The sequence below is a fragment of the Calidris pugnax genome, unplaced genomic scaffold (assembly GCF_001431845.1).
Source record: "Calidris pugnax isolate Ruff unplaced genomic scaffold, ASM143184v1 scaffold28, whole genome shotgun sequence".
Lineage (NCBI taxonomy): Eukaryota > Metazoa > Chordata > Aves > Charadriiformes > Scolopacidae > Calidris > Calidris pugnax.
The window spans coordinates 11,439,492-11,453,720 of NW_015090842.1; the positions used below are offsets into that span (position 1 = coordinate 11,439,492).

The window sequence follows — 14,229 nt, forward strand, 5'->3', positions numbered from 1 at the left end:
TTCTCTGCTGTTATGCAGAACCCTTCTAACAGTAGTGTAGCAAAGAATTTGGTCAGTTTGGTGTTGCTGCTCTTGCCCAAGAAGTTTAGGGTAAAGAGGAGGAAAAGAGACCCTGGAGTTATATGTAGGGAAGAAGTAGTCTACCAGTAGAGCCCTGGGGGAAGGCTGAAGGGCTGAAGGCCCTATTTGGAAACTCTTGGAGAAGCAGTAGATCACAAAGCCTTTCTTAGTGGAAGTTAAGTTGGATGCAGTGTCAAACTTGAAGGAATTCATAATAATTTACTCCAATCATAGCAGTAGAGTACTTGAAAAGATCAAAACTCTTGGCTATGCCTGATGCTTCTATGGTGTTGTATGCTAAAAATGAGTCAGGAGCTAATGTAAAGCCCCCAAGCGAAGTCCTGGAATTATACCATTTTAATAGTCCCAGCACATCCTCTTTTCACCAAGAGAGGAATTTAAGTTGGTTTTTAGTCTCAGGTCTCAACTGCCAAACTCTTGCTGATTTAGTAATTTAAAGATACAACGTGGTACTCAGGTCCCAGCTTAACTGCTTCTAGTTGTGACCTGGCTAAGCTGTAGGTGTTCATACAACAGCAGCTCTAGGTGTGGAGGTTGAACTTTGTGAAAGAATCTGTAGACTGACTTGCTTTCAAACACAAGATTTGTTCTTGAACCTGTACTTCAAAGCTGGTGGGGGGAAGGAACAACAACCTAATAGGACAACTGTCTTCTTCACAGCTTGTTCCCCAATTAGTTCGTATTCTGAAGAACCTTATCATGTCTGGATATTCACCAGAGCATGATGTGTCTGGGATCAGTGACCCCTTTTTGCAGGTAAGAACTGATGCAAACAATTATTGATAGCTTTAATTCTAGTACTGTGTTTTGAGACTTGGGTATGATGAGGTAGTTACCTCAGGGCACATGTGTCAGTTGTAAGATTTTCTCTCTGTTAGAGCTGATTGTGCAAATGCTCTTGATCTTACCATCATGAAAGACACCTGCCTTAGTTTAAACAGCAGTTATAGTGCTTTATCATATTATGTGAAGTTGTGACAAAAGGAAGAGGCAGTAACAAGTGTTGGTCTTACAAGGCTGTGCCTAGTGGGTAGTGGGGGTACTCTTAACAGTTCTGGCTGGTGGGAAGAAAATGGGCACAGCGTAAGCCTATTCTTGTTTGTAAAGGTCTTATTAAGGATAAGCATTTTACTTAGGAGTGGAAATCAGCAGCTTGTTTTGCTTTTTTGCCACTCCTCAGAAAGTGTGCAGGGCATTTCATGGTCCACTTGTAAAACGCTGCCATCCAATGACATTTTATTTGCTTTATTTTGTCAAATAGGTACGAATCCTGCGGTTACTAAGAATTTTAGGGCGAAATGATGATGATTCTAGTGAAGCAATGAATGATATACTTGCACAGGTGAGGTCTACAAAGTTGATGAGCAGCTTAAACTTTCTCTTTTGGTTTCTTAATAATTTGGATTCGGTAGCAGTGGTGGGGATACAGCTGCTTGCTATGCTGGGTTGAATTTTGCTATAAGAGACACATGTTGATAGGTGTGATGCTTGTTTGCTAGGGATTGGGTAGTTTCACTGCCTGTTCTGCAGAACAGAACAAAGGGGAATCTGATTCAGATGTGTTGGAGTCACTGATTTTGTTTCTTTTCTCCAGGTTGCCACCAATACAGAAACAAGTAAAAATGTGGGAAATGCCATTCTCTATGAAACTGTGCTGACTATTATGGACATAAAATCTGAGAGTGGACTGAGAGTAAGTTACCTTTGCTGTGACCCTTTTCTTTTTTTTTTTTTTTTTTTTTGATAGGTGTGATGCTTGTTTGCTAGGGATTGGGTAGTTTCACTGCCTGTTCTGCAGAACAGAACAAAGGGGAATCTGATTCAGATGTGTTGGAGTCACTGATTTTGTTTCTTTTCTCCAGGTTGCCACCAATACAGAAACAAGTAAAAATGTGGGAAATGCCATTCTCTATGAAACTGTGCTGACTATTATGGACATAAAATCTGAGAGTGGACTGAGAGTAAGTTACCTTTGCTGTGACCCTTTTTTTTTTTTTTTTTTTTTTTATGGCCCTATATTAGAATAATTTATGTAGAGGACATGAAGAAGTTGTTCACCCAAGCATAGCTTTGCAACTGCCTCTAGATTAGATTGTACCCTCTTCAGAAAGTGGTGTTTGTGTTTTTTATAAAAATAACCAAAAAAAAGCGCAAAACTTCCTACAGACTGTTCCCTTGAGTGCAGGAGAGAGCTTGTGCTGTGTTTGCCTTAGCTTTTCCTCTGCTTAGTCAGCTTTTAGAGTTCTTTGTTGTGCTTTTGGCCGAGAGCTGCAATGATAATTTTGACATGTTGCCTTTAAAATCATCTTGAAACAATGAAGATGACCAGGAACCTTTTTTGATCACTGACTTTCCCTAACTCTTTCTGCAGGTGTTAGCCATTAACATCCTAGGCCGTTTCTTATTAAACAACGACAAAAATATTAGGTAAGTTGTATGAAGTGTGTTTTGGCAACACCCAGTTTTAAATGTGTGAGAAGCAATTAGACAAAGATCATGCTGAAGTAGAACTTCCCAGGAGACCACATTGGGCAGTAGTGTTGTTGGGGTTAGTGTGACTGTCTGGCTTTCTTCCTACTTGGTGCATTCTTTACTCTGTGAAAATCTTAACTGTGGCCCTGCCCTTCTTAGTTGATGAGTCTGGGTGTATGTTCTAATTCTTAACACGTGATTTCTTAATCTAGTCAAGTGGGGTTTTTTTCTGATAAGCTGTGAATCTCCTGTCTTGTCCCAGCTGGTCTGTGGTGATATTGAAATCAGAGTTGGCATTGGAGATATGACAAATTAGGCAAAGGCTGTAGTTTTTCTGATTGTGTGCTATTGACAACAAGGAAGTTTGGTCACTATGAATCTGGAAATGGAATTGTCACAACTGTTAGAATGTAAGTCCCATCTCTAGGCATTTTGGTTGCAAATCATGGCATGGTGTAGGTACAAGACTCCAGCTTTGGGAATTGCAACTCAAGCTACTCTGAGTGTGTGAGGTCTAATCTTTAATTGCTTTGTTCTGTTGTAAAGTAAGACTAAGTTTTGGGGGATGTGTGTGTCTGTGCATAGAAATTAAGTGCCTACTCTCAACTATTTATTACTGTATGTCCTTATCCCAGATATGTAGCTTTGACATCGTTGTTGAAAACTGTGCAGACAGACCATAATGCAGTGCAGCGGCATAGAAGCACGATTGTGGACTGCTTGAAGGATCTGGATGTCTCCATTAAAAGGTAATTGAAATATCATCAAAATACACTCAAGCTTTACAGCGTATGGAAGGTGACCGGGGTGTAGGGAAAAAGTCAATAATCTTAGGGAACTGTTGAGACTTAGTGCAGAGTGTGGTTCATACTTCAAAGAAGGTAATGAAGATGTGCAGCCACATTCTTTGGGAAGCTGCTTTTACATTTTATGCTTAGAAAAAAAAGTTTTTCTGTTTGTCTGAATTTTTCCAAAACAGAGTCTCAATGCAGATCAGATTGTGTTCACAACAAGATGAAAAACCTCCGTAACATGTGATCCTAATCAAAGCTGCTTGGACATGCTCCGTATTGGTTTTCTTTCCCAGACAAACAGTTAGTGCTATGTTGTCTTGAAGCAGTGTTAAGCCATCCAAATAACGTATTTTAGATTAAATTTGATTAGGCAGAATTCAGACCTACTTGATTGTTCAAATAATTTGCTTACAAACCGTGTCCTGTCATGCATTCTTGGTGTTCATTTGTCATTTAAATAGTGGTGTGTGGGTACTTCTCTAGGGCAATGGGAGAGCTTGCAGCCTCACTTCTTACCACAGGAACTCTTTCTTCTGATACTCAGTTTAAACTTCTTCCTCTGTTTCTTCTCATTACTTTAGTAATGACTGAATAACTCTCTCCTGTTTCTGTCAGACGCTAATGCTCTTGAATTGTTTGATCTCACTTTTGCCCATCTAACTTGCATCTTTCAGCCTGTTGCTTGCTTGCTGTTTCTTTCAGAACTCTCTTCCTCATTGTTACTCTTTCTGTAACGGGGTGGCCTGAGCTCAGTGCAGCACACGACATGTCAATGATGGGGACAGTTGCATGCCTGCTGGCATCTTGTGGAATCTGTCTGCTGCAGGCCAAAATTTCATTGAGCTCTCATCACTAACGTACTTCCAAAATTGCTCAACCTCTTTTTTTCCATGTTGTCAAACTGATAATACATATATACTTGTTCTGATAGGCATTCTTAAATTCATACCTATACTTGAATCAGTTCTATCTTTTTAACAGCACTGCTCAGTCTAGTACGTACAGAATAAGAAATTTTATGTCTCGCTTCTGAAACTTAGTTTTAACTGTTATGTCCTGGGTATCACATAATCTATTTTTACAAATTTGTATCTTACATGCCGAGCAAGTCAGGCTGCTGTTGCTGTTTGGTGCCAGAGTCAGGGTTGAGGCTTGGTTGTGGAATAGCAAAGCTTCAGCTTGGTTTTGGATAGGAGGCAACAAAAGCAACAAAACATAGGTACACTACAAATGACAGAGCTTCATGTCTGAGTGCTGTTGGAGGATGAAGCCTTTGAGTGATCCATCAGCAGAGCATGATAATGCCGTGCTGACACTCGTGCTGCTGACAATGCACTGTCTTCATTGAAGCAATATATTGACTGGCTGTCAGAGTCCCCAGGTAGCAAGTTTCAAGGGCTGGGATATGAGAGAAAGGCACAATACCTGGGTTTGGTTATCTGAAGCATGGCCTGTTGTCGTCACCTTTTAACCGTTGCAGTGCATCTCTGGTCCATGTAGTATAATCCAGAATGGCTTTGCCGTTTATTTCAAGTCTTTTTGTCTGTCTGCTTAATACAATCAAGCTACATGATTAGGAACTTCGTGACTGAGATGAGCCATGTAATATGGTTGAAGGTAAGCAATATATGTTGCAATAAAGGCCTGGTATTAAGATTACTGAGTACCTCTCTGCAGTATTGATATATCTGCTATAATGGGTCTGAAAAGTTAAACATAAACATGGAAGACTTGTAACCCAGTAGGGTTAGGTGTAAGGAGGTGGGAACTAATTGGATGGGTGAAAACAATTCTAATAATGTTGTAGTTCTTCAACCAGCCACAGAACTAAGCAACAAAAAGTAACAACTTAGTTATGTATTTCTACCGTAGTTGTGAACACTTCCATGTTTTCTAGGTCCTGGGTATTAGTTGGGTAAAAAGCAAAATAACACATTTACAGTTCACAATTCTGTAGAAATCCTTCTTACTACAACAACAGCTAGGGAGATATTGAGAAGCAGTGCTGTCTAGATGTTTTCAGATTCTTGAGAGCAAATAGCTTGTGCCCGATACCGTTGGATTGGGTAATGTTCCTGGTTGGTGTTTCATGAACATTGGGAAAATACTAAGCAATGAGGAAAAAATAACTGTCTGTGTAGTGGTAGGTTGGGAAGCTTGACACTGGAACAAGACAGAATCAGTGGGATTGCTCACGGTTTTGCTGCCAGTAAATATATGAAAGGCTGAGAGCATAAGTTGTGCATCTCAAAATTATGATTTTAATGAAAATTGCTGGAGTTAAACACACGTTAAAGTCTGATCTATTTGAAGAAAGTATACATTACAAAATAGACTTTAGGCCTTTTTGGCCTAATTTTGGGCATAACCTGCTGCACAACAAGCAGTAGAAAATCACGGTACACATGAAGTAGTTCAGCAACTATCCAGATGATTTCAAAAGATAGCTGAAATGGAGGAGGAACCTTTGATGTGCTGTGAGGATCTCTTGTCTTCTAGTAGACTATTTCAGTGACGGACAGAGAAAAAAGTTCCTTATAGTATGAAGAGAATGCAACTCTGAGGCTTGGGTTCTGAATTGCACCAAAACAATTTTAACGAATAGTCAGGGTTGTTTAGTGAGACTGTTTCAATGCATTTTAACATAACTAATTGTCAGCGTTGTACAGAAATCAAGTCACATGTTAAGGTAGTAGTCTTCATGCAAAAAGTGTTGAAAGAATGGGAGAGTTGTGCTAGAGTCAGCTACAGAAGCTTCAAGTAGAAGGGCTAAGGACTGGCCACTGACTTCTTGATGTGCGCAGCAAGGAGTAGCAAAGAGCCAGTGCTCCGTCTAGTTGCAGTGTCAGCTTCCAGGGAGGTGAGTGGGTATTTATTGTCTGCCCATGAACAGGAAAATACTGGTACGTTTTATGTGAAAGACTGTTCTCACGGGGTTAATCAATATCCCTCTTTTAATTAAAAGGTAAGTCCATTTGAGTAACTGGACTTGAGTGGCGGTGGTTTTTTTTTACTTCACTAGCTGAAGATACTTTATTGGTTTTCTGTCTTTTGCCCTAGGCGTGCAATGGAACTGAGTTTTGCTCTTGTTAATGGAAACAATGTCCGTGGAATGATGAAGGAGTTGCTGTATTTCCTGGATTCCTGTGAACCAGAGTTCAAGGCAGACTGTGCATCTGGAATATTTCTGGCAGCTGAAAAGTACGGGGACAATTTACTTGCTATTAATTTTTCGTACATCCTCAGAATTGAGCGTTTTGTGTATTGCACAGCACCCGAGAGATAATATGTTGATCATCTTTTCTCCATTTGCTCATCTTTGGTTGGGTTTTAACCCACTCTGAGGAAGAGGACATGCTATGTGTGTCCCATGTGGATAGTCCTCATATCACTAAACCAGTCTTAGTATATTGATTTCTGCTGCACTTTGGAACAGGTATTGTGCTGACACCCTGGCCCTTCCCCCCTTCCACACACACAGATTCTCTTTGGTTAGTTGTACAAGTGAGATGATCTCATTACTGTTGAGCCATCGTAACCAGCAGCTTGACTTTGAGGTATTGAATATGCACAGTACCGCTGTGCTATGTTATACAGACTTGCATATTCAGTAACTTTTCCAATGTCAGCATTAATACAAAGAGTCAAAAAGTGTGAAATGTCTGGTGTTTTGTTTTGGGTTGGTAATTTATTTTTTTTTTTGGGCATGCTGATGGTGCATGTTTTGTTAGTGTCTCCCCCTCAGGAAATCACTGAATGGGGAGGTTCTGATGATGGGTTTCTTGCTGGTGTTGAAGGCTTAGCAGTTACTGCTCTAACTTGTTTTTTTAATTCTGTCAGGTATGCTCCTTCCAAACGCTGGCACATAGACACAATTATGAGAGTCTTAACAACGGTAAGTGAAATTGCCTCTCTTATCTGCCACTGCATAAAGACTCTTTAATTCTAAGTAAGTTACTCATCATCAAGTTGGAGATGGCTGTAAAGGCTGGCAGATAACAACTGCTACAATACACAGAGGAAGCATATTTATATTGTAGTGGCCCAAGGCAGCCAGTCAGAAATGTGTAAACTCAGTAAATGTGACTTAGTGGTTTTTTAGAAGAAGTGTATGATTTCAGAAACACACAAGAATGCAGTGTGTAGCAGAGTTTTTTTTTTTCTACTGCAGTAATCACATGATATTCTAAGTTAGGACAGCTCTTGTACTGTCTGGGATTCCAATATACAGTGCTTTCAGGGAGAGCGAGCACAGCCTTAAGTGACTTGCAGAGAGAAAGGGATTAAATCAATTTCTTGAAATTATTCCAAGTTGAGTTTATCAAAGCTTTTTTTTAAATGAAACTGTCTCAACAGCTTTCCAGTTCCTCTTCTTTAGGTTTAATTATTACTCTTCACCTACATTAATTTCTTTATAAACATCACATTTGAGGTGGAACTGGAGTAGTGTTTTGGCAAATGGAAGGGAAGAGATCTTGATAACTTGTATAGGCACTGTGCTCCCTGAGGCAAAGGTGTGGGAAGAGATTTGTTTTATCAGTATGAGTGTTCAAATTTGAGAAGTTCATCAAGAAGTGAGTCTGTCTTATGGGCTATTTTACCACCCTGAAACAAAGAAAAGTAGACTCCTTTGAACTGAGAGTTGATTTCCATTAGAAGGTTGATCGTGAGAATTGCTCTCAGATTACTTACCTCAATAAAGTGACTTCCTTCTCTTGGCTGCCAGAGAAACCATTTATAAAGCTGTACTCATGAGACTACCTACTGCAGACTCTTACAGATAAACATCCTTTTCAGTTTAGCAGATTTATGAGAACTAACACAGAAAGTCGGCATCAGCCCTGTTTGCTAGATGGGTTCTCACTTAGTTGACCTGATCAGGCTCATTTAATTTCCTTCTTTTTGTATGCTCTGCTCTCGGTGCCAGAGGAGTGCCTAAACAGAACAGGGTTTGAACAGTGTACGTCTTCCCTTCAGGGCCAAAGCTGTGTGATTGATAGTGTATTGCTCCACATGCTTTCCTGGCCTTAAAGTGGGTTTTGCCCTCTGAGCTCCGTGTTCCTGTCCTCTAACCAAAGAGTGATACACAGGCGAGTTCCTGGGTCCTGTGCTTGTTTGGCATAGGCTGGCTTTGAGCAAGCAATTGAAGCATTCTGCCCCCAGGGTGTTTTTTGACTTAAAACCTTCCATTTAACAGAGAAGTTTTCTGTGTTGCTTTTAGTTCCTTCTGTAGCACAAGCTAAGAATCCTCTATCCTCTTGACAATTTCAGGATATCTGTAGTGTGGATTTCTCTGGGTATAGTTGAGTTCATTGGGAAAATGTACTGTCCTGTACTTCTACCCATCTGAGCCTGCTCAAAATCAACCGTGAAGTGCCTGGGAATGAGGAGGTTGACTTTTATTTCCATGCACATCAGGTGGCTTTGTGAAGAATATCAGTAAATGCTGGGTGTTAACTGAGAAGTCAGATAGTGAAACCTAACAACTTCTGTTTGTCTCCTGAATACATGATTGTTCTTGCAGGCAGGAAGTTATGTTCGTGATGATGCTGTCCCCAATCTGATTCAGCTAATAACTAACAGCGTGGAGATGCATGCCTACACTGTGCAGAGACTCTACAAAGCCATCCTTGGTGATTACTCCCAGGTAATACCAAATGCGACCAGCTTTAGTTTCCTTGTTGTACTGTAATAAGCATGTCTAATAAGCATCTCAAGAAAAGTCAGCATCACATTGTCTAGCTGCAAGGGGCAGATTTGCAGGGGATGTGTGTCTTCTATAAGTTCACGTTCTTTTTATTTTCTCTAATTCTTATAGGGAATTCTTGATTGAATCACGAATTCCTATTTCTTCTGCTGTGGAGAACTTCTTTGGTTGGAAGGAGGGCTAAACATGCTCTGGGAAATGGTGATGGCTTAATTTGTCATACAGGTGTCTGTTTATCTCTGAGGCGTCTGATTTTTCTTCTTCTAACAGCAACCCCTGGTGCAAGTGGCCTCTTGGTGCATAGGAGAGTATGGAGATCTTCTAGTGTCTGGTCAGTGTGAAGAGGAGGAACCAATACAGGTATATAGCTTGGGAAGGAACAATTGTGTTACCTCTCTGAGGCTGGAGCTGCTTGATGCTGGCTATGCGAGGGCAATGCTTGCAGCAGATACTTGGTGTCCACGGTGGTGATGGACCCTGGACAGGAATCTCCTTCCCATGCTACAGGCGTGGGCTGTGTAAACACTCACTGTGGGGAGTGCAGTTAGAATTGGCAGAGCGGTGTGTTTTCAGTGCTATCCTGGCTTGCAGGGGTATCTGCTAGAGTCTGAGCTGTATGTTTTGGCAATAAATCTACTTTTCAATGTGTGGAACAGGAACTGTATTTTAAAACTAGTATCATAAGATCTTCACTTTGATGCATCTGTCTCGTATGCTCTGAACATAACACTACAGGCTCACAGAGTTGCACAGGAGATAGGACATTGCCATTAAACAATAGGCAGGTTTTTACAGTATGTCCTGGAAGGTTTGTGGCAAAGCTTCCCTCTGTCTCAGCCTAACCTTTCTGTACCTTTTCAGGTAACAGAGGATGAAGTTCTTGATATTTTAGAAAGCGTCCTGATATCTAATATGTCTGCATCTGTTACACGAGGCTATGCTCTCACTGCCATCATGAAGCTTTCCACAAGGTTCACCTGCACTGTCAAGTGAGTTCTCGCTGATGTTGTACTGCAGAGGGCTTTGTTGCAAATAGGCTGGCATCAGTTGTCTTTGGTAGAAATACTCCTTGAGCCATATCTGCTTCTATGGTTTACAAGAATCGTCTTGTTATTTCTTTGCTTTTACAGTCCTTCTTTGCTTGCGGGGTGGAAGACTTCCACTGATTAGTACTATCTTCTCTATGGATGTCTCCCACTGTGTAGGGACTTAATCTACATTGCTGTTGCTTGAAAACCACTTTATGGGGAAGATAAGTCCTTACTTTCAGTGGACAGTTCTTTCCTGTTGATGGAGGAAAAAAATAGCCTTGTTTCCTACTGATGACTTCTCGGTGTGGGTAGTTGAGCTTTCTTAATATGTACCTTGTGGTGATATATTAATCACCTGCTGATGCTGTTGTGGAGGCGCAGTTCAAAAATGGATGTTGCATAGTTACTCCAGATAAACAGCAGTGACTGCTGTTTTAAATGAGTTACGCAGGGCACCTGTTGAGCAGATGCCAGATATTGTCTTCTGGATGACACATACTAATCCCTTGCTTATTGCTGCTAATTCCATGGTATGTTGTTTTTTGTTTCCCCCTGCCCCCACGCAGTCGCATTAAGAAGGTAGTTTCCATTTACGGCAGCAGCATTGATGTGGAGCTACAGCAGAGGGCAGTGGAATATAATGCACTTTTCAAGAAATATGATCACATGAGGTAAGTGCTGATGAGTTTTGGTGTTTGGAAAGGATCATTATAATCTACTCTGATCTCCTGTGTACCACACTTTGTGCTTTGAGAGCTTTGGTGATTTTGGTAGGATTACAGAGGAACTAGAATCCCATCCTCATCTGTAGGTTTAGTGAGTGTTTTAAGAATTTAACATATCCTGGGGGATTGTTGTGTGATCAGAAACTTTTTCTCCCAAAATATTTGCCCTGCTTTAAGCTCAGACTTGACTATTTTTTACATCTAGTTGTTGAATCTTAAACTTGCTGGCTGAGTGTTTGCAGGTAGCATTTACCATGCTAGCATTACCACAGTCACTAGGTTCAAACTCTTTTTAAAATGTCTTCGGAATAAACACGCAGAGATCCATTGACTTCTCCTCCTAAGTTGTGCTCTGAACTTGAGGTAATTCTTCCAACTGTTAATACTTTTCAGTTTTACAGAACATCACTATAATTTACTGTATCTTCTTGTAGTATCTGTTTAAAATCTCAAATTGTGCATACAAAAGCATGCTGTTTCACTGCACCACTCGGCATCCCTGTTTTACAATTAGTAAGCATGTTGAACTCCTTACACCTTGTCATTGAGAGGTCCCTATATATCATTGCTTTGCTCAAGTCATTGTTTCTTCATGAGAAAGATAAAACCTTGCTTTGTTGCAACCTAAAGCTGTAGTTCTTTGCAGAATAGCCATTAATCTGCTGTGTGCGAGGCTCATGAGATTGGAGGTCTTCTGGGGATTAACTTCATCCACCCTTGAAAACTTTCCATAAGATTCCATTTTAGAGTCTAGATGAGGGGACAGAGAGAAAATGGGTGTCCCTAGACTAAATCATTTCTGTGTTGTTTAGGGGCCTCCAAACCTTGTTACGATGGCTCTTCACAATCACCTTTTTCCATATGGACTATTCACTATGTATAACATCGTTGTGATTTACTCTTCTCACATGGGATCTATGCAGCAGCTCAAAGTGTTCTTGGAAAAGTCATGTTAGTGAGCTAGGTCATGTCAGCTGCCTAGGTCTTCACATAAAGCCTTATTAATGAGTTGAAGAAAATCTCGCATGAGAGGCTTTTGACCTGAATTGACCACTGCAGACAACACTGTCTGGCAATCAGTTGGCTTTTAATCAGATGGCAGTATATGCTATTCATGGTTTTGGGAAGTGCTGCACTTCAGGGAAAATCATGTGTGAATTTTATTCAGTTTTACAAGAAAGCATCTTATGTTTTTCCCCCAGTATATTCCAGTGTCCGTAACAGCGTAAAGGTCAATGTTTAATAGCTTCTACTCATTAAGACTTCGTTTATGGTCAAAAAAATGTGGCACGTTGTTGGGTTTATTGGCACTGGAGCACTTTTTCAGCCCAAAAGATTTAAAAGCAGTGTGGCTTATCCCTATTGCATGCAGTGCTTTATGGCTTCATCTCCAAGGGTAATGGCCTTTGTCATATTACAGACTAGTTCTCCCTATACAGGTTTTCCTAGTTTTTTGGTTTGATATCAGGATTCTGGATCCCCTGCCTCTTCTTCAGTCTCCATCATTTCAGAAGGGTACTCTCTAGGGCTGAATTTCATCTCTTTGAAAATTTAGTTTGGCTAAATGAGAGCATGATGATTTGTTTTTCCAACTTCGTTACCTGTTCTAAGTTGTCGGCAGTTCTGCAAAGAGAAGTCAAATGATCTGACTTTGACTCTACTACATGTGGAACAGAGCAGTCAAGTGTCCCATGTCTGCAGTTAATTCGCCATTGCTCAGTCATTTAATCTTTGTTTTGGATTTGTTATCCTAGCCCCACAGTGGAAACTGTCAAGTACTAGGGGAAGACATGAGGCAGGAGGGCTTGTCTGGCTTTCAGCTGTCAACTGGTGTATTTCCACTGATGCAGAATGCCAGGGATTGCTTCTGACCACCTCAAGCTGTTGTGCAATTTTACAGTTGCCCTGCATTGGAGCTAGAAGGAATAGGCAGGTTGCCCTGTGTATGTCATCTCCTGAATGTCTGAGTATTTGGATTGGGATCCAGGAAGATGGCACAGTGTAACTATGTCAGCTTCTTTCAGGCCAGCCCTGCTTGAGAGAATGCCAGTAATGGAGAAAGTCACCACAAATGGCCCTACTGAGATTGTACAGACCAACGGAGAGACAGAGCCAGCGGTACTGGAAACCAAACCTCCACCCTCTGGATTGCAGCCTGCAAGCCAGGTAATGGAAACTGATCTAGAATAAGTTTCCACTGCCTGACAGACCACACTACTAGCCACTGCCAACAGTAATCTGAGACCATCTCCCTCCCCCTCTCTGCCTCTGCTAGTTCTGGCCTGGTGATTGCATCATCTCTATAATCTCATGGCTCTAGTGTGAAGAAGAGGTGTGTGGAAGAGGTTGTTGTGGGGAGTGCAAGAACAGGGTGGGGTAAAGCCATATGTCCCCCAACCCGTCTCAGTGCGCACAAACTCCATTCTTCTCTATCTCTGTGGTTCCAAAAGCATGGAAATTAGCTCTTTTGTGGGGGATGGGACTGTAGCCAAACTAAGAACCTCTCTGACTGGCCAGCAGCCGTGTTGGTCTTCAATCTGAGACCAAGTAGAATCCATTATACTTGTAAGGGTAAGTAGCAGGAAGTTGAATATGTAACTGTTGCATCCACTCTCTTATTAGGCAAATGATTTGTTGGACCTGTTGGGGGGAAGTGATATAACACCTGTAATCCCCACTGCACCTACAAGCAAGCCAGCTTCTGCTGGTGGGGAGCTCCTTGATCTTCTGGGAGACCTCAACCTAACAGGTGAGCAGACTGCATCTCTTAAAATCTGTATTTTCAGTCCTGGCGTGGGATGTGGGCTGGCTAGTTCTTCACTTTCTGTCAAGTCCTGATTTTCACACTTAAATCTTACCAAGATCTGTACTAGCATAGAAATGGGAGTCAGAATGAAGTTGCAGTTTGACTCTGCATGATTAGCTGGTGAGACTTGCATTTTCACGCTCCAGACTGGGAATGCTGTGAGCCATTCCAGGGAGGATTGGGAGATGTGAGCAATTAATTCCATTTAAATGCCTGCTAGCTCAAGAGGAGCCAGTCCTTGTTAGTGAAAGCAGAGAAGGGGAGATGATAACACATGATTTGTAGAGCTTCATGTAAAGAAACATGATATGAAGCAGTTGATCTTTGGAGGAGTAATTACTTTTCATTTCATGACAGCTTAGTAATAATCCTTCAACATTTCTTGTAGGTTCTCCAGTATCTGCCCCTGCGCCCCAGATAGCACAGCCTCCGTTCCTGCTTGATGGACTTTCATCACAGCCTCTCTTCAATGATATTGCTGCAGGTTAGGGATATGTAAATATTTAGCCTAAGGTGCCACAGCACCCAACTAGAAGAGGAATCAAGTGATAGTAAAAAAAAAAAGGCGGGGGGGGGGGGGGATTGGAGAGGGAAGGGGGGCACAGACACTGGA

The 14,229-nt window shown here is 41.4% G+C and overlaps 1 protein-coding gene across 2 annotated transcripts in view; it reads left to right on the top strand.

The window, feature by feature from the left end:
- AP1G1 (adaptor-related protein complex 1 gamma 1 subunit) overlaps window positions 1–14,229 on the top strand; it is a 36,191-nt gene that overhangs the window by 13,946 nt on the left and 8,016 nt on the right. For both annotated transcript variants that reach the window (XM_014942354.1, XM_014942355.1), the window contains 14 exons: window positions 742–837; window positions 1,343–1,423; window positions 1,676–1,774; window positions 2,453–2,508; window positions 3,189–3,302; window positions 6,408–6,548; window positions 7,188–7,242; window positions 8,872–8,994; window positions 9,325–9,414; window positions 9,916–10,043; window positions 10,652–10,756; window positions 12,835–12,976; window positions 13,433–13,559; window positions 14,005–14,100. In XM_014942354.1, coding sequence (XP_014797840.1) covers window positions 742–837; window positions 1,343–1,423; window positions 1,676–1,774; window positions 2,453–2,508; window positions 3,189–3,302; window positions 6,408–6,548; window positions 7,188–7,242; window positions 8,872–8,994; window positions 9,325–9,414; window positions 9,916–10,043; window positions 10,652–10,756; window positions 12,835–12,976; window positions 13,433–13,559; window positions 14,005–14,100 — 1,453 coding nt within the window. The remainder of the gene's footprint in view (window positions 1–741; window positions 838–1,342; window positions 1,424–1,675; window positions 1,775–2,452; window positions 2,509–3,188; window positions 3,303–6,407; window positions 6,549–7,187; window positions 7,243–8,871; window positions 8,995–9,324; window positions 9,415–9,915; window positions 10,044–10,651; window positions 10,757–12,834; window positions 12,977–13,432; window positions 13,560–14,004; window positions 14,101–14,229) is intronic.